This window comes from Lycorma delicatula, chromosome 7, assembly GCF_047948215.1.
Source record: "Lycorma delicatula isolate Av1 chromosome 7, ASM4794821v1, whole genome shotgun sequence".
Lineage (NCBI taxonomy): Eukaryota > Metazoa > Arthropoda > Insecta > Hemiptera > Fulgoridae > Lycorma > Lycorma delicatula.
In genome coordinates, this window is record NC_134461.1 from 42074994 (window position 1) to 42094634 (window position 19641).

At 24.5% G+C, this 19641-nt stretch overlaps 2 protein-coding genes across 4 annotated transcripts in view; both read right to left on the reverse strand.

The window, feature by feature from the left end:
- The window catches only part of LOC142327770 (sodium/potassium-transporting ATPase subunit alpha-like), an 89690-nt gene extending 82957 nt beyond the window's left edge, over positions 1-6733 (reverse strand). Inside the window, exon 1 of the mRNA XM_075371091.1 lies at positions 6578-6733. The gene's annotated coding sequence lies outside the window, so the exon portion shown is untranslated. The remainder of the gene's footprint in view (positions 1-6577) is intronic.
- Positions 6734-15023: 8290 nt separating this feature from the next.
- The window catches only part of Prip (aquaporin prip), a 169789-nt gene continuing 165171 nt past the window's right edge, over positions 15024-19641 (reverse strand). For all 3 annotated transcript variants that reach the window (XM_075371005.1, XM_075371003.1, XM_075371004.1), the window contains one exon: positions 15024-18502. In XM_075371005.1, coding sequence (XP_075227120.1) covers positions 18498-18502 — 5 coding nt within the window. In that variant the 3' untranslated portion in view covers positions 15024-18497. The remainder of the gene's footprint in view (positions 18503-19641) is intronic.

A 19641-nucleotide genomic window follows, 5' to 3' on the forward strand; every position in this document is an offset into this window, starting at 1 on the left:
AAGGCCTTTCTTCTGAATATTTATTTATTAACTGTTTTCTTTTTTTTATAAAGTAACATTTTTATTGAAAACATAACCCAAGCATGTAGCAAATACATCATAGAGAGTCAATTTTGGGAGGTAAGTTATAATTATTTAATTGGTTTTTGGTCATGTTATAAAAACCTAGGACCTTTTAAAATAGTGGTTTTGTCTGTTATACAGAAGTTATAGTAGCTTTTTTGTTCATTTTAACTTAGTTTGTCATATTTAAATCTTGTTTTAAGCATGTAAAACAATTAATAATTATTATTATGTCTTTATCTACAGTGAATGAAGGATTTTCTTACTATAAAATTGGTCAACGGAATTTTTATAATTATTTTATTTCGTGACCAGATGAAAGCTTTATTCATTCGTTAATTCATATTGTTACGATATCTGTAACCGTGAGAGATTTGAGATTTTTATTATAGAGATATTTTTGAGTGCCAATTTAATAAGTCACTCTTTTTGTTTTTAATTTTTCGCATAAGTAAAGGTAAAACTAACAGTGTGTTAAAACTTCTTATATCTTTAAACGAATCCTTAAAAGTTATTTAATGATAGATTTACGTTCTCGCATCAAAAGATATTTATCACGAATTACATTGATAGTTTGGATTATATATACACGATAATGATGCATTTTCAATATTATGTTTTCAATGGCATAAATTTTTTTTCCCCAATTTCCTCAAGTTCAAGTTTTCAATAAAACGTACAGCTCTACACTATTCTCGTAAATTCCATTACAAATTAATAGATTAACACAGACTATACATTTCCTTCGGATAATTGTGGTATTATTCACGAAAAAAAAAATTAATATTTTGGTAGATCATGTTCTCTGGAATAATATATATATTATTGTAATATAATTGATTTTATTTATACAAAAAAAAATTACAACTTCTTCCTCAGAAAAAATTCATAATACCCAGTTCTACCGTACCAGAAAATAAAGATATATTCCGAATCAAATAATAGAAATATTATGTACTACATAGCATAATAATCATCTAAAAGAGTATTTGGACAGTTTATTTAAAGTAATATTATAAAGATTGCACTTTACAAAAGAAATATTACTCTATTGATGTTTAAGCAACAGTAATTAAATAGACCTCAGTTTTTTAAATTCCTACTTTAAGGTATTATATTCATATAACCGCCTTCATTATTACGACAAGCAATAAAAGCACCAAAAGTTATACTTTCTGTCCTTTTTATTTATTCATTTTTGTATTTTTGATTGACCAGAATTTACCCGTAGTTTTCATTGATCTTTTACGGATAAATGTTGGGCTTTTTTATAACCTATGGACTTATATATTTACCCATTCCTGATGCGATGTATATAATATATTTATAATTATGTAATGATCTGAATAAAATATCTATTTATTGTTTTTTATTTATTCCAACCTCAAAACGATTTAGGGCACGCTTTTCATTAGTTCTATTTTCAGCAACTGATAGTCTAAAGTAATCTAAAAGGAAGCATTTTTATTGTTTTTTTGTTTCCGGGGATGTTTTAAGTGATAACATTTTATACAATAACTCTATTTTTTTCTCATCATTCGTATGTTATTTTAATTTGACAAATGAAACAAAATTAAAACATCTGTGCTACTACTAGTGACGTACATCTACACCTCTTATATATGTATACATACACTAGTATGTATGCATACATACACTAGCATCACCATCGCGGTTTCGCCCGCGCTATATGGTTACTTGCGTTTCCCTTCACGGTCGGAGGGCTCTGACCCCTCTGTGTTCATTAATCTCATGCTTGTGAGAATAATGATAAATAAAAATTAAAGCCTGTTCAATTTATAAAAAATGTCAGTGTATTGTAATTTCTTCAGAGCAACAATTTAGTCAGTATAGGAACCGAAACTTTGAGCGATCTGAAGAATACGTGTTTCAAAATAGTCCCTCTGTATCTAAAAAATATTGGTTATATCGAGTTACCCTTCACTTCCTTCGTACGGGTAAAAATTTATTTTTCCCGGTTATTAGCGTTACCCGACAAACACCACTAGGAGGTAACCGTACTTCATTTCTCTATTTTATGTTTTTTAGTTCAATAACAGGAGGCAGTTGCAGCCAGTTAAGTCACATATACAGTAACAGTGACAGAGGCTGTGTTGGTTGAGCCACCGCACCATGCACGGTCGCACCCCTTAAAAAATGGGAATTAATAAAAAATCGAAAATGGTTTTTAGATATTTATCTGAAGAGTATTTGCAAGCCCAAATCTACTGAATATCTCGTTTAGCATGGTCGGAAATGGGGAAAATTTGCAATCATTGTTTTACCTTTCTTCACCCCTTTCAAGGCCGAATTTAGAAAAATCTAAAAATCGTTTTTTATGTAGTCACATGAAGATTACATTTACCAAAAATCAAATTGATATCTTCATTTGTTACCGAGAAATTGAAGTAGTCGGGTTTTAAAAAAAAAGATTCAAAAATCCATTTTAACCCTTTAGACTAAGAATTTCAAAAACCTTTCATATCGTAAGAAAAATGTGTATACAAATTTTCATCAATTTATCTTCAACAGGTTTTGTTGGGCGTTGATTATGAATGACTTACGATATGCTATTTTATATATATTGATATGAAATAGGCTAGCTTACAATCGATAAAATATTCAACGTAAATGCTTATATTCAAGACAACAAATATTATGTTTTACCATTTCCCAATTACTAAGTTTTTTCATTAAAAGTGGTGCTTATCTAGCAGAAAAAATACATTATTCTATGTTGAAGATTGTTTCTATACGGTTCAAAGTTTTAATTTTGAGTATTTTAATTATTACATAATCTAAGAAGTCACATGTGATAAAATTGCTTATTAGATTTACTGTAAATTAGAGATTCTAAAATCTCTATCTCAATTTGTGTTTAAAAAAAAAATGACAGTATACTACTCCCGTTGATTTTTGAACCAGTAAAATATAATATTACATTTATTTCATTAATGTTCGCAGAATTTCTTTACTTAATAAATGAATGAATGTTACATTAGTGATTTTATAACATAAGCACTTAAAAGAATATGAAGGTAACATTTGAAAAAAATAAAAATAAATATATTCATCAATACGTTCTGACGATTTGACCACCATTAAACTGATTAAATTTTACGTAGACTAGTAGTATAAAATATAATATTTAGGATAAATCTATTTGTAAAAATAATATATAACGTTTATTTTGTTTAAAATATAAGTCTCTGTTTGATTAGTTTATCGATGTTTCCCTTATTGATCCCTTATTGACAACAATAATCAATATTTGACTTTAACGCTGTAATCCAGACAAAGAAGAGTGTGAGTGCGTTAACGTGTGTGCGCCGGCGTCCATGTATTTTATGGAAGTGTGAAATATCTAAGTGTAGGTATTTTTAAACAAATATTTTTACATCTGAGACCAACATGTTTTATCAATTAGTATCCTACCGGTAAATGTAGTCTAATAATTAAAACTAATGAAAATCTAATCTCCTTTCATTGAATTCCAACTGTGAGAGAGAATTTTTTCAGTTCCGATCAGATTATCGATACAGTACATTTATTTATACATTTACATCGTACAGTGATTTAAAAATTAATATATTTTTTTTATTTTTTAACCAGTCTATACATGTTTTAATTAATTTTGTTATCTTTTAGGAATACTTTTTATTTAAATGCTTGATTTTAAAATTTTTGTACTTTCTTTCTTTAAAATGTAAGAAAGTTTATACAAAATAATTATAAATTATGTATATTTTAAGGTTTTCATATCAAAAATGTATAATTGCAAAAAATTGTTACTTTATTTGTCAAAAAAAAAAATTATATAAAATTATAATTAATTCTCTTAAATGAATTTATCATGAATATTCTCCTGATAAATTGATTGATTTAATGTTAACATGATTCAAATCTACTTCAAAGATTTTTGTTAAAATCTCAATACACATCGTCTATTTAAATTGTATTATTTAATTTCAGTTCACGATAATCTATATATTTAGAACATCAAATTTTAATTTTAACGAAATTTATTCTTCTGCCAATGGTAAATATTATTTTTCACATTATTGGACGATCATTGTTGCCGATATTATATAAAGTAAATTCATTTTAGTTATTAATTTTGTAAATGGTTTTTGTGGTTAAATATAGTTTATTAGTATGATAGATAATACTAAAAATTAAAAAATACTCTAATAAAATTGGTTTTTGATATTTTGCTACACTAAACACTTAAATTTTTTATTAAAGTTATTTTAAACTTGTCTTAAGTTCGGGGGAAAGTTTTTATAATAAAGTATAAAATATTCGTATAACTTATTCAGATTATTTGTTTATATTATCTTTATTGTAAAACAACGAATAATTATCTCGAAGAAAAATCAGTCCTATCAGATTTTCTGTTTGTCGTCATTTAAGAAAAAAAAATTATAAAATCAGTTTAGTTATACGTTACTTTAGTTATTTCTATTAATAAATATTTAGTTAGTATTACTTTTTTATCGAATTAATAGAAATTATGGAAGTAATTAATAATAATAATTCTATTTTACATTAACCACATTATCTTAGTCTAATTCCTTTGTGGTTTGTTTTATCGTCGAATTGTATATTATTCCACCGGAACTTGAAAAAAATGAATGAATATGATAACTTAATTTTAAGTCGGAAAAATTACATTAATTTCTATCTAGTCTTTTAGAAAAAAGAAAATAAATGAGATCAAGAGTAATTTTTATAGAAAAATTTGGGGCAAACAAACCGTGAAACATCTGTATACGCAGATGTTTTTACAATTTCTGTAAACTGACATTATTATGAAAGGATATGGCATACATTATCTAATCTTAGTAAAAGCACATATTACTTATATATTTATGTATATATTGTATGGATAAAACATCTGTTAAATTGCAAGGAAATAATTTAATAATCGATAAAATTTGTATGACTTGTTTAACTTTACACGATTTTTTTAATTTTGTGTAATTTGAACGGGTACTATAAATGAGTTTTAAACCCAGAATTATTTAACTATCGAAGAAAAACATTATTGTAGGTAATGTACTTTGTGAAGGTCAGAACGTACACAAACTGAATTACTGTACAAGACATTATGTGAAAAGGAAAAAAGTATAGTGTGATTTTTTTTTATAGATTTATTATTGATTAACGTAAAACATTTTTCCTTTAATTCTATTCATAAAGTAAATTAAATTATATAAAAATTAATTTATTACCTTTTTTATCATTTTTATTAGAGCAATCTTATTAGTAGCCTACTTTATGAAATTTAATAATTTTATTCTTAAAACATTTTTATTTGTCTTTAAATTTTTCCATTTAAAATGATAGAAGTATAGATGTACAATTTTATTTTTTTTAAATATTCTTCTTTAAACTTAATAATCTTTATAGCAAATAAAATTAGATTACATGTAAGTATTATTATAAAGATTTTGGTCTCAAACTATTTTATTAATGCCCCTCCCCTTTTAAGATGACCTCTGAAATTTTACTCCCCCATCTTTTTTGGGCCGATCTGCATAATATTTGTTCGATAAATTATTTTATAAAAATATTTTTTTGAAGTATTATTCTTAGGTTTAACCCGTATATTTATTCAAAAAAAATTGTACATTTGTATTATTTTTCTTTAAAAAGAAAAACCTTTTAATAATTTTTTTAAGTCGATTAAAATTTTTAATTTTCCCTCCCAAATGTGTCTTAAATCCTCCAATTAAAAACATCTGGTATTATATAAGATAATATAATTTAAAGTGAACTTAATACAGTTTTAATTTATTTATTATATAAGTAAAAAATTATTTATACAATAATTTTATAATTATGAAACATTAATGCTTTTTATTTCGACATGAATTATTTTTTTCTACCTTTAATTAAAAAAAAATTAATTTTTTTTTTCCTAATTCAGTTACATTTTATTACGTTATTTGTTTTAATTTACTAGCTTTAATCTTATTATAGTTTACATTAACATTCTTTACGTCAATTTTCACTACTCAAATAAGGTTTTTTCTTCGGTTATTCTTGTCCTATCAGAGAAAGCCGGAATAGTTCTTTTTGTTTTCATCGGTAAAATTACCTTAATCTTTTCTAGTCAAAACGTGTATAAGAAATTTCTTTTTGTTATAATTGTTTCTAAATTTAAAAAATATTTATATATCTAATTTTTTTAAAATTAAATTGGTAAAAATTAAATTATTATTTTTTATATTTTTTCTTAAGACTTTAGAGATATTTAAATCACGATTTATATTTATTTTTTTCGTATGAAATAATTTCTGAACCGGTAGAATACACTTTTTCTTGATAAATTTTCCTTAGGAAATATGTTCTAAAATAGTTTTCCAGTAAGTTAGTGGGTCATTCATAAGTTTCTAGTTGTTTTAGGTAAGTTATTAATAGTTATTTCTTCGGTTAATATCGCTACCGGTAGAAAACTATAAAATTATTTAAAATTATAATAAATTTTTTAAATAAAATATGTTCTTACCTAATTATTGTAAATATCCAAGAAAGAGAAAAATAGATCACACTTATGAGTAACACTACGCACAGTGTACTGTTTAGATGAACCGTATTCGTAATATGACGGCGCGCATGCGTAATTTAAAAAAACGTCATGAAGCTACTCGGCGCCCGTACTCCCGCTCCTCTCCAGGCTTGTGTAGACGCCGCCGTCGTACCCCGGCTTAGCTCCACCGGTTCTATCCGGTAGGAGGACAGATGGTCCAGTACTACCACACCGAACGGGGTGTTACAAGTATCGATCTTAAAAAGCTGGACACCTTGTCTCCAGAAATACGTTCACCATTATAGATAATCAATCGAACCATCGCTCTCTTTTATACGAACACTTCGATATTTATGAGTTTACAAAATTTATTTAGCAGTAAATTCTAAGTTTAAAGGTAATTTGTGAATGTCAAGGTATCCTGCTTTTATCTACTTTATCTTATTATAGCCCTTTCCTTAATTAATTCTTCTTTTTAAGCTTAAAAAACATAAGCTTATTTGTAGTTAGACTCTAACCAGTATTCATAGATTCAAGGTTAGCAATGCACCAAAGTTTTTATTTTTGTCTTGATAGAATGAAAATTGATTGATAAATAGTTAAAAATGTTTATTTCTAAACAAATAATTATATATAGATTTTTCAAAGTTATACAATTGATTTTCTGTTTGATATTATTATACAAAAAGGAAAAACAGAACATCACAGACAGTGGCCCAAGATGTTCATCAGGTTTGCAGTATATCAGGTGATTTTCAATAAATTTCCTATTTTAAGCAAACATATAGGCCGCATTAAATAAACTTAATATCAAATAGATAAATACAACTTATTAATTGTAAATAAATCTTAAATTAAAATAGGTAAACTAGATTCTTCCTATCTACAGATTTCTTTAATAAAACTAACTTATGCTATCTCCAGTTATTAAGATTTAACTATGTTCTAATCTCATCTTCACTAGACTCTCACAGAAGTTCTTTCTTACTAGGCAAAAAGTAGTATGTTCTTTTTCATGGTTTCAGGTTCCATATTCCACACATGAGCACATTGTCATCCCTCCACCTCTGTTATTTAAATTCAATAGCCACCCCTTGTTCTAAAAATTGAACCAGTGAGTAGGGATCAGTTTCTTCATCCATTCAACTTATAGTCATCTCATTTCTCTACATTGAAACCCCAATGCATGTACCCTAATGACTTACGATGGTAGTTTGATACTATTTTTGACCATATATTTACAACTTAAACAACATGAAATTTCTTTCCTTGTAGTGCTATATGATGCACAGTTATTCTTTTATAACCATCATGCGCAACTAGGAGTGAAGAGTAATTGAAATTAGAGAAACAAATGTTACATATTTTCTTATACTAAATTTACATCATCAGTTTAAAAAAATAACAAAGGTGATGTATGTGTATGTATTTTTTCCTTCTGGCTATTGTTAACACCGTAGCAGAAAACCGATGAAGTAACAAAGTGAACTGTAATCTAATTAAATATTGTTTTTCTTTATCTTTCTAAATAATATTTGATGAAGATGATATAAAATATTAGTAATTCTTTATTGTAAAAAAGAAAGGATAAACACCATTTGGGCAGTGATGCACACTGAATCTAAGGATATTTCTGAAACACTGAAGAAAACCACAGAAATTTGTTTTGACAAATTTATTGTTAGAATGTTATATTTTTTATGGAAATTTGTATTAATGTAGCTGTTATTGATTAAAAGCCAACTCATTTAAAATTGGATTCGACAACTTTTAATTACTAGTAGATTACATAAACCTTATCAGAAAAATATCCTGTGAATTAAGATTTCCTCTATGTCTTGCATTATTTCAAAAAAGAAAAGAGATAATTTCTTGCTTTCACTATCTGTTACAGTCTTTCTTATGGCACTGAAGGAAGTCAAATATTAGAGCCATAATTTGGCATAACTTTATCTGGGGAGTAATAATATTCATTACAAGTCAGTTAATATCATGAAAAATGAAGATTTTGCTTGTAGAGATGATCATCTTTATTTCTGTGGGTGTAGGATATTGTTGTGTGACAGTATATACATCTTATTGAAGAAAAACCAGGAAACCACTTCACACTTAACTTTCCTGATAAGTCTAGCTTATCCTTTTCTGAATAATTTTTTAGGTGGATACACTGTTTTGAGGAATGATTCATATTTGTCTTTCAGATGGCCTACAGCCATCTTTGTTGATGGCACTTTATAAAAAAGGAATTATTTTATTTAAATGATAACACTGCTTGGTCGTTAGTCATTACTAAATGTTATCTGCATTAAAATAAAATAAATAATAAGAACTGCACCCTACTGGTAAAGTTAAACTGGAAGAATTTAGAAGAAGAAACTGGAAGAAACTATTTTTTATGTATAATTTATGTGTAAAAAGGAATACGTCATATTTTTTCACTACAAAAAAAAGTGTTTATACTATTTTATTTCTAGTATACTACTCCTAGGAAATTACTGATATCAAGAGAACTGACAGATCATAAGGAGATGCAATTTTTATTATTTATATTATTACAATAAAGATTACTTGTTAATATTACCAAAATTAATCAGGTCCATTTTGTTAATTTTAAAATTGTTACTACCTAATGTTTAAGTGAGTTTTTTAAATGAACAAAAACAAAAATAAATGTTTGGTTCCATATTACATTCAGCACACTTTTTAAGTCAAAATAGTTACTTGAATTAATAAGCAACCATTAGTAAGTTAGTTTAATTCACTTTATACAATTACAATGATTAAGTTAATGATATTTTAAAATGGGTTAACTGTTTCTGTAAACTGCAGGTTCAAATCCATTTCTTTATTAGTTTCGTCTAATTAATCTCTCATTTACCTATTAAGTAAAGTAGAGATGTAACTCAAAAATTACCATTTCTACCTCAGAAATTTTCACAAACATTTTTTCTGTACGAGTAACATATCGTTAGCAATTCTGCTGTATATAAGTACAATTTAATAAAAATACTTCACTGTACTGTTTGTAGAATTTTGACTCTTAATTGAGTGTAGTAAATTAATTACATATGATTTATCTTTGAACAATTTCATTTCTAGTGGTGATAAGATGTTTAAAACCTTAGTCTAATTTCTGGAAAAACAAAGATTTTAAAGAAAAAAGTATTTTAATTTCAATGAATAAATATTAAAGGATTGTTAAAATTTTCTTTTCTCTACTATCATTGTTTAAATTAAGTTACAGCATTATTGCTGAAGATTAGCTGGTCATAAAAATCTTATTAGAGTTACTGTTAAATTACTTTATTATTGCTGTATTGATAACAGGAAGTAAAGGTAACTTGGAATATGAAAAAAAAAAACTAAATTTAACTGCACTTTTATTTTTTAGGACTTCTGATTATTCTAAAACTTTGATGTTCCTATTATTATTCATACATAGCATCTGAGCCACGATAAAGCATTATAATGTGCATTTGAGTAATATTCTTTACTGAAACTACAAGAATATGTACTGATGGTTCATAGGAATAGTAGCCATTTATAATTCAACATGTAATTAGATCACAGATTTGAGTTTAAGAGAAATGCAACTTTTAAAATATTATATGACAATATTATCTTTCCTAATGATGAACCAGACAAAATTTGTTTTAAACTTATGATTTTTAATGCTTATTTTATGACAGAAGTGGTTATTTTCAGTAAATTGATGCTGCTGTTTTCAATTGCAGCAACGTAGATGTTAATTCTGCTGGGTTTATTGCTTTTTTCTATGTTTTTATATTTAATTATGTGCAATTGTTTTAAGTGTTTGTGGAATATTTAGTTAATGTTAGTGTATTTATGATTTGTTTCTTTGAGTCTGTTGGCAATTGTCAATTTTCCATTGGTATTTAGGGTTTTTCTGTGCAAATTAAATATTTATTTGAAATAAATAAATGGTTCTTTGTCAAATAGAACTTGTGAGGTAGATTGAGTTTGTTTATATAATATGTTAGGAGTATTTTATTTTTTAGGCATCTGTAATTTGTATGCCATGATTGTATTTTGTTCAAAGGCTGCATTATACCAACTTATTAAAAAAAGTTTATCAATTTTTATATTACTTTTATTTTTATTTATTTTACTTAGGAATTACTGAATAAGTGTCTTGTTAAATATATTAGTAAGAGATAGGTACTTTCTATTGCTGACTTTTATATGATCTTCAGGTAACGTGATTGTGTCGAGTAGTTATGAATCCTGATTCTAAATTCTAAGAGTTGATGTAAGATTGGGTAATTGCATCTGTTTATATCAAAATTCTGCTTTTGTCGATTACCTTTTGTGATGAAGTTAAAAATATTGTTTGTTTATTGTGGTTCAGAGTATTTCTAGTTTTAAATAGGTCAACAACAACCATCTAAGTATTCTGTAGTATATTTTTTAGTCAATAACAACCTAGATATTTTACATATAAATAAAACATATTACATCTTATGTATAAAACTGAACCAAATTTATATATAATGGGCTTCTTATCTTGTTTATATCAGAATAATTTAATATCTCTGGAGCTTTTAAAAGTTCATAGCAACCGTTTAAAAAAATACTAGTGCAATTCTTTTTCTTTTTAGTGGAATACCTGCCATGATGAAATCTATTTAGTGTATAATAATGTACTGATCTGGATAAAAAAATTAATTATTTATCTTTATTGGGCATGGTTAATTATAGATTTTACCAGGGGTAAATTGTTTTTATTATTTTAAATTGGTTTTATGTATCAGACTTTATATTTATTTAATAATAATAATTGACTTTAAAAAAACATTTCACAACTTACTATCTATTTTCATTGCTCCAAATCTCCAATTTCTTGTCCTTCTCCACACTCAAATCTGTTACCCTTGAAAAGAATTCTTACTGCCTTAAATATAGCTTCCTTAACAGCCTGTTACCATAAGGTACCATTTACTATTCTTAGAATTCTCCTTTCATTTCTACTGTCCTGATAACCTGCTCTGCTCTAATATTTTGCTCTAAATGTTTTTAATTAACAATGTAAGAATGGTTCTTTTTTATATAACCTTTTATATTTGTATTTATCTTTTTTTAATATGTTGATTGTTTATGATGTAATTGTGGCCAAACATGTTACTATACATTTTTTAAATTTTGCTGTAAGGTGTCACACTGTATGTACAACGATTTTTCATAAAACTTTCCATTAAAAATGGGCTGCTACTTTTCTTGAACAGGGGTGAACAAGGGGTACTAAGGAAAGGAATTTTCAGTTTTTAAGCCATCTAGAATGTAGTAACCATTCTAGATGCTACCTATACCAGACATCACCCATCATTTTTAGTCTGTTTCTCAGTACCTACTCACTAGATAACTCTCACTCTTTATATTTTACTCCACCTTTAAGCCTATGTTAGTCTCTAAGCGCTAATCAACTTAGCACTGTATATTACATTTTACTTTTCTCTATTCACTATTAAAAATTTAATCTTACAATGATTTTTGATAAAATTATGTTTTACTGTTTTCCCTTCAGTTATCTTTAATCACAAAAAAATGGGAATATAACAGAAGTACTGCTTCAACAGTCACTTTCAGTGATGTCTGGTGCGCCTCGAAACAGTCCTCACTAAAAGTCTTACTAAAACAGTAAGAATATTTGTGGCACTGGTTAATACTTCCAGTATCAATTATGATTGATAACTATTTTGTAGTTTATTTTATTTTTTTAAATTTGACTGTTGTAAAACTCAATTTGTTAAATTCAGTACAAATCGAGCAAGATTTACTGTTTACAGAACAACTAAAAAATTTTTATTTTTCATACACTACTAATTTCATTTCTTGTCATAATTTTTAACTCTACAAAATTATTATTTGCAGTAACATGAAAAAAGAATAAATAAGTTTTACGTTGTTTCATTTTTTTTATACATTTCACTCTTTCTCACTATACAAATTCATTTAGAATTAGACCACATGACCAAAGCCTTTTAAAAAAAAATAATTAAAATATGAGGAAAGGACTTTTAAAGATTTTTCTTATTTAGTGTAAATTGGAAGTATAATATTTTCATCGAAATTAATTGCACACTTTTTTAAGTTTATTTTTATTTTTTTTTTTTTTTGTAAAGAGTAAAGTGTACTTTTTGTTCAAGTATATTAATCTGTTTTTATGAACTTCCTTCCACAGTCTTATTTATTTCAATAAAACCATAAAAAATCCAATTTTAATTTTGTTGTAAATATCATGTTAACTATAACTTAAGATCTATGTAATCTCAAGTTTTTCACCAGACATTGTGGTTTTGAACTCAAATCAGGCATGTCACCTTTTATAAGTATCAGTAACTCACATTCCTTTTAGAAAATTAGAATTAGGAAGAATTTGTGACTTTTAAAAGCCTTACCGAACATTTCTCAAATAACTAGAAAAAAATGAATAAAAAAAATCTGTTTAACATATTTATTTATTAAAGTCATAGTAAATAATTTATACAATACATTCTGTTTCTTTTTTTCCATAAAAACAAATTATTTCATTTTATTACAAAAATAATATGTTATAGCATGCACTATTATTATAAATTTATGTTATTTGTTAGTATGTATTTTATAAAACAGTAATTATTATTGTTATTATAATACGTAAAACAATAATTAAATGAATAATATGTTTAAGCAATTAGAATTAATTAAGCAATCAGACTTGAAATTTAACCTTAATTTTTATTCAGAATTAGTTTGTTTATGAGTAAAGAAATAATTGTGTGTGCTTTTGTCAAAATTAATCAAAAATATCATATTTACAATATGTTGACATATTACAAAAGAAATAAGAATATTATTTTTTGATAATTGTTATTATGTTTTATTAAGATGATTTAATGAGATTAAGAATTATTTTCAGTAATTTTGATTTAGTATAGAATAAAACTACAATTACCATTTTAAAAACAACTTTTCTTAAGTTAGATTTACAAGTAAATTAAGATTTAAAGTAACATCACTGAAACTTTAAGTACTAACATTTTTTAATTAAACAATTTTTTCTATTTATTTATCGATTGATTACAATATGCATTTAGTTTTACAAAATTAATTTTATTAGAAATAACAAATATTTCTATTTCTTAATAAAATCTTCTTCTTTTTTTCATTTTAACTAAGAACCTAAGTAAATTATAGAAAAAAATATTTTATATTTTTTTTACAGAAATTTTTATTTAAAATTAAAATTATTTTTCTTAAAAAAATAATGTAATATAAAAATGTAAAGGTTCTTAAATTTTAATGTTTTTTTATTTTATTTATTTTTTTAATAAAATAATAAAAGCAAATAACCTTTCTCTCTAAAATATAATAATCTTTTGATCTTTTACTTTTATCTAAATATAATAATATTATTTTTACATTATTTCTAGTATTTCTTTTATAAATGTACTTAACTTATTACTAATATTTTTTTCAGTAATTTTATAGTCTCTATTATAATTTTCTTTCTAATTACCGTATCTCTTAAAGAAGGTAAAAAATATATTTGATAATTATTTTAAAACAGGAAGGTACAATCTTATTTTAATTACAGTTCAGGACAATGGAAGTTGCAATTTTAATAGATTCTTTTTTTTATTAATGGTTAGATATTTTTAAAAAAACACAATTTTTGGAAATCATAAAAAAGAATTACCTTCAAATCTGTTTAGAAACAAGCATATACAGAGGTAAAAATTATTTTTGTTTCACAGATACATCCTACCTCTTCCATACTTGATCTTAGGAAAATTTTTATCTGATAAAAGTTAGATCAGTGCAAGAGTAATTCTAGAAAAATGTCCAAAATTAAAAAAAAAAAAAATATAATGATTTCCAAGTTACATGTGAACATCCATAAAAAAAATACCATATATATATATATATATATATTAAATGTAATCTATTTAAGTTTATTTTCCTGTTGTTTGGATATAATTAAATATAATAAAAAGACATGTTTTACTTAAAAATATTACCTTTATTAATTTCTTGGGTTAACCAGTCAACTACACAAACTTATAAATTGAATACACAACGTTTCACTTAGAATTGTCACCTGAAGAAGCTTAGATAATTCTAAGTAAATCATTGTGTATTTAATTTATAAGTTTATATGGTTGATTGGTTAACCTAAGAAATTAATAAAGGTAATATTTTTAAGTAAAATATGTCTTTTTATTATATATATATATACATAAATTGAATTGAGAATTATCCTATTTCTACATTGATTAAAAATCTTTTACTGCTCCTCCCTGTTTTTGTTTTATTTCATTTTCCTGTTAAAAATATGTATCTGCCACTGCTGATTAGATATAAACATTAGATTAAAATAAATAAACTTTTAATTTTTAGTACATAAATAACATTTTACCTTATGATCTTTGTTTTTTTTTTTTTTTATTATTATTAAATTCCATGAAGGATAAATATATGTTTCTTCTCATTTTAAGCCGTTTTTCATCTATAAGAAAGACTTGTATAATTGGTCACCTTTCTCTGAAACATTACATACACTCAGGGAGTATATTTATTTTATACATTATATTTATTTCATTTACCAGCATATAAATTTTGCTGTAAGTGGAGTACAACTTTTTTTAATCCATATTAGCACCATTGATATCAGCAGTGGTAGAGGGGTTTAAGCAACAGGTAAGATATTCAAATGCAACTTTCATAACCGCATGACTATAATGTACTTTTGGAGGCTACTAACTCTTCCTTAATTCTAACTAAATTTTTTTATTATTATAATCAAAACTGTGCATATAATTTTCAATACTAATTTTATATTTATACATAACACACATTCCTTGTTTTGATATTTAATGGATCTCCATAATAGTGGTGATTTTATGTAATTATCCTAATGATACCATCAGTAATAATTGACATACTAACTCAATTTAAAAAAATTATTTTTTATAAATATGCTCTTCAACAAATTATTTTTAGTATAAAAATAAAAATGTATCTCAAGTGAAATGAAATTATGAATGAATGATGATATTATTATTATGGAATGAAAAATGCCACTGTAATATCATATTATAGAGTTTATTTTACATTTTTCATTTAGTTATGAAAAATAATTAAGATGATGGGATGAAAATGTTACTAATATTGTGGCAGTAATTTTATTAATTTACATTAGATTTTTTTTGTTATATATTTTTAATTTTTTTTTATTACTTAAAATTATTTATACTAGAATGTAGGAATTATAAAATATAGATATATTTTTTCTTAACTAAATCTATTTTCTAGTTTCTAATTAACTACAGTTTAATAATTTATCTTATACAACTTTTAAGATTGTAAAATGTGAACTGTGCATGAATTATTAATCTTATTCTGTATGTATGTATGTATATGTCTAGGTAAATATAAAGCTTCTATTTTCATGCTCTGTTCTATTCTTAAAGACTTTACTTATATATAAATATGTGTGTGTGTGTGTGTGTGTGTGTGTGTGTGTGTGTGTTGAATATATTTTTTTAAATATACAAACAATTTATTAATCAGATCTCTATATATTCTCTTTTTTCTTTTTAGTATTCTCTTAATTCCTTTTTATCTTTGTTTTGATATGTTCAGTGTATTCATGTAACAAAATCCTGTTAATTTTTTTTTTTTACTTATTTTTAATTTAAAAATATGAAATGGTTAAAAAAGTATATCTGTTTATTCCCTACATAATGTTATAAAAAAATTATAATTTATATTCTCCTGGAAGATATAAATGTAAATTAAAAGTAAAATACTTCTCTATAAATTAATGGTGGATTAGAAAGAGTTAGTAGAAATGTATTTTTTAAAGTGGCTAAATTCTAAAAGTAAATGGTAAATTAATATTACAAGTATAACCTAAGAAAAATCAGAATTTTGCACCTTTGTGGTTTCTTGTAATAAATATGTCATGATAGACAAGGATACCAGTAGGTTTCATGAATTTAAAATTTGGCTGTATTGTAAATTCTGAGCGTTTAACAGATAGTTTACGTGGCTGATTGTAAAATATTCAGAGGAATGGCAAAAAAAAATTGTAGAGATTATTAATACCATCAAAAGAAAGAAACCACGATATTTATAACACGATATCAAACAATGGTAATGATCAACTTCTATAATTTATTCCCTAGGCTAAAACAGATTGCCAGAGAGATAGTGGTAAATAAAGGATTTTCAGGCTAAATTAAACTTAGGACTTGATTTTTCTGTAAAAACTATTGACTTCTTCAAACTCTATTCTTCAAACGAAGAATAACTGTCAATTAATTATTATCTAAAGGATGTACAAATTTAGAATGTATACAAAAAAGATAATTTATTTGTTTACATGCAATTTCATATTGGGAATAATTTTTTATCATTGCAAGTACAGTGTATCACCACATACATATAATTTTAAAAGTACTAATGTAATTTCTCTTTCATAAAAAGGATAGAACTATTTATGCTTCCAGGATTAATAAAATATATATTTTTAAACTCGTAAAAGTTGTATAAGAGTTTTATACGCTTTTATTTATACAATAATATATTATCAGAATGTGAAAAATGATTAAATAAAACAAAAAAAGCTCATTTATTTACTTTCATAATTAAGAATGGAAGCTTAGTGCAGTCAGTATTATATTGATTAAAATATTTACATTATAGTATTATAATTATATCATCTTATGCTTGTACTTATCATAAGGCAAAATTGATTATCGGTCCCTTCGTAAAAAAATGTTTTTAATAATTATTCATTAATGTAAAATGACGATTGTCAGCAATAATTAATAATATTTAAACATATAAAAATAAACAATAAGTTTGAAATATGTTAATTATATACAGTTATTAATAATTCTTTAAGATTATGGACTATTTAATAGATAAGTAATGCTTCCATATATCTCTACCCATTTGATTTTTATTTTATATAAATGAATTATACAATGTAGTAATTTAATTGTACTGTCATAAATAGTTTTGTAAATAATTTTATAATTACATCTTATTGAGTTTTGGAAAAAAAATATTTTCTAATTTTTGCTGCATTACAATCCTCTTGCTACTTTTCTATTAAACTGAATGAACCAATAAATTATGTAAAATAAAAACATTTAATAAATCAATAATTGCATTTTATAAAAATGCATTATCAACTATTATAATTAGAACAATATAATTGAAATAAATTAGAAGAAAATATCTATTGTACATAAAGAATAAGGTCAAGTGGGATCAAGATATTATGAAAATAGTATTTATTTATCTTAAGATATTGAGAATAAAGTATTATTTATCTTTATTTTTATCAATATTTTATTTAATTTACTTAAAATAAATAATAAAAAAAATTACAATTTATACCATAAATTTATATTATTTTACTAATTATTGAAAGTTACATCAATAATTATTATTTCAGAAATATAAATTGTATTTTTTTAAATTCTATATAACAATTTTTTTTTTTTTTAATTTTTGGAAAATGAAGACTAGATTTATTATTGACATAATATAATTCCATACAATATAATTTTTAAAAAATATATAAATTTTTATACTATTCTTTTCAATTTAGATAATAGTATACAATAATCTCTGGAGATATATATGTATTATTTTACAGTTTGAAAACCAAACCTTTTTGTTTTTAAATATGTTTAAGTTCTTAGAGAAAGACTTAATACTGTGAAAAATATAATTTTTTTGGAGGCCCTATGATGGATCAACTGGAGGCAGTTTAGGATGGAAGAGCCTCAAGTTTTGTAGTCGGGGACTTAAACCCTCAATGTGAGGCAGTTCCACTGTGAATGGCAATCAGGCAACTCCATCTTCATTTTTTCCATCTAAACGTTTAAGCTGAAACAAAAACATAAGTGATGTTAGATTTTATGTAATGAATGAGTTAGTTATAATAAACATTAACAGTAACATTAAAAGTATAACCAAAGTACAGAATAAAGTAGGATGACTTATCTTATTCCACTATATATGCAGGAGTGCTTTCACAATTTCCTCGCATCAGCTGCATTATATATTCATCTCAAATTACATTACAAACTTCATAAAATATAATAATATATCATGAATTTATTTATTTAATTTAAAATTTAAACCCTTTAATATTTTTATTTTAAACTTTTATTCAGTTAAATTAAAAATTAAAACAAAATGTAAAAACGTGAAAAATTAATTAAAGTTAAAATTAACATTAAAAATTAAATTATAAAAATTTTTACAAATATAAAAATATGATGTCAAGGCATAAAATCAAATAAAAATAATTTTAAGTAAAACAATTATGCATGTTCTTTTAACTGAACTTACTTTACTCTTTTTAAATTTTGTTTTAATTTTTAATTTAACTGAATAAAATTTTAAAATAAAAAGGTTAAAGGTTTTAAATTTTAAATAAAATAAATAAATGCATGATATGTTGTTATATTTTATGAAGTTTGTGATGTAATTTGAGATGAATATATGAATATATAATGCAGCTGATGATGCGAGCCGCGAAAGCGCTCTTGGATATATAGTGGAATAAGGTAAGTCATCCTAACTTATTTATTCTGTACTTTGGTTGATCTAATAAAATAATATAATAAATAAATATAAATATATAATAATATATAAAATAAAATACTGTATGAGAAAGTCTAAAGTGATTAACAATTATGAATATCATATTCAACATAATATCCATTACTTCCAGTAATGCATAAGGAGTGGTAGGATTAATACCATGATTATTTTTAACTGCTATAATTTAAAAATATAGATATTTATACACATCCAGAAGAGCAAAGAAATCATAGACTTTTTTCTTAAACATATGTGTCAGGTTTAGCAATGACAATCAGAACTAAATATTACAATTATCCAGATTTTATAATTTTTCTTCGATTAGCAAAGAATTAAACAATGAATAAAACTTTTCACAATAATTTTAGGTTATTCTTTCTTTTTAAAATATTTTTTTTTTATTATAAAATTGAGGT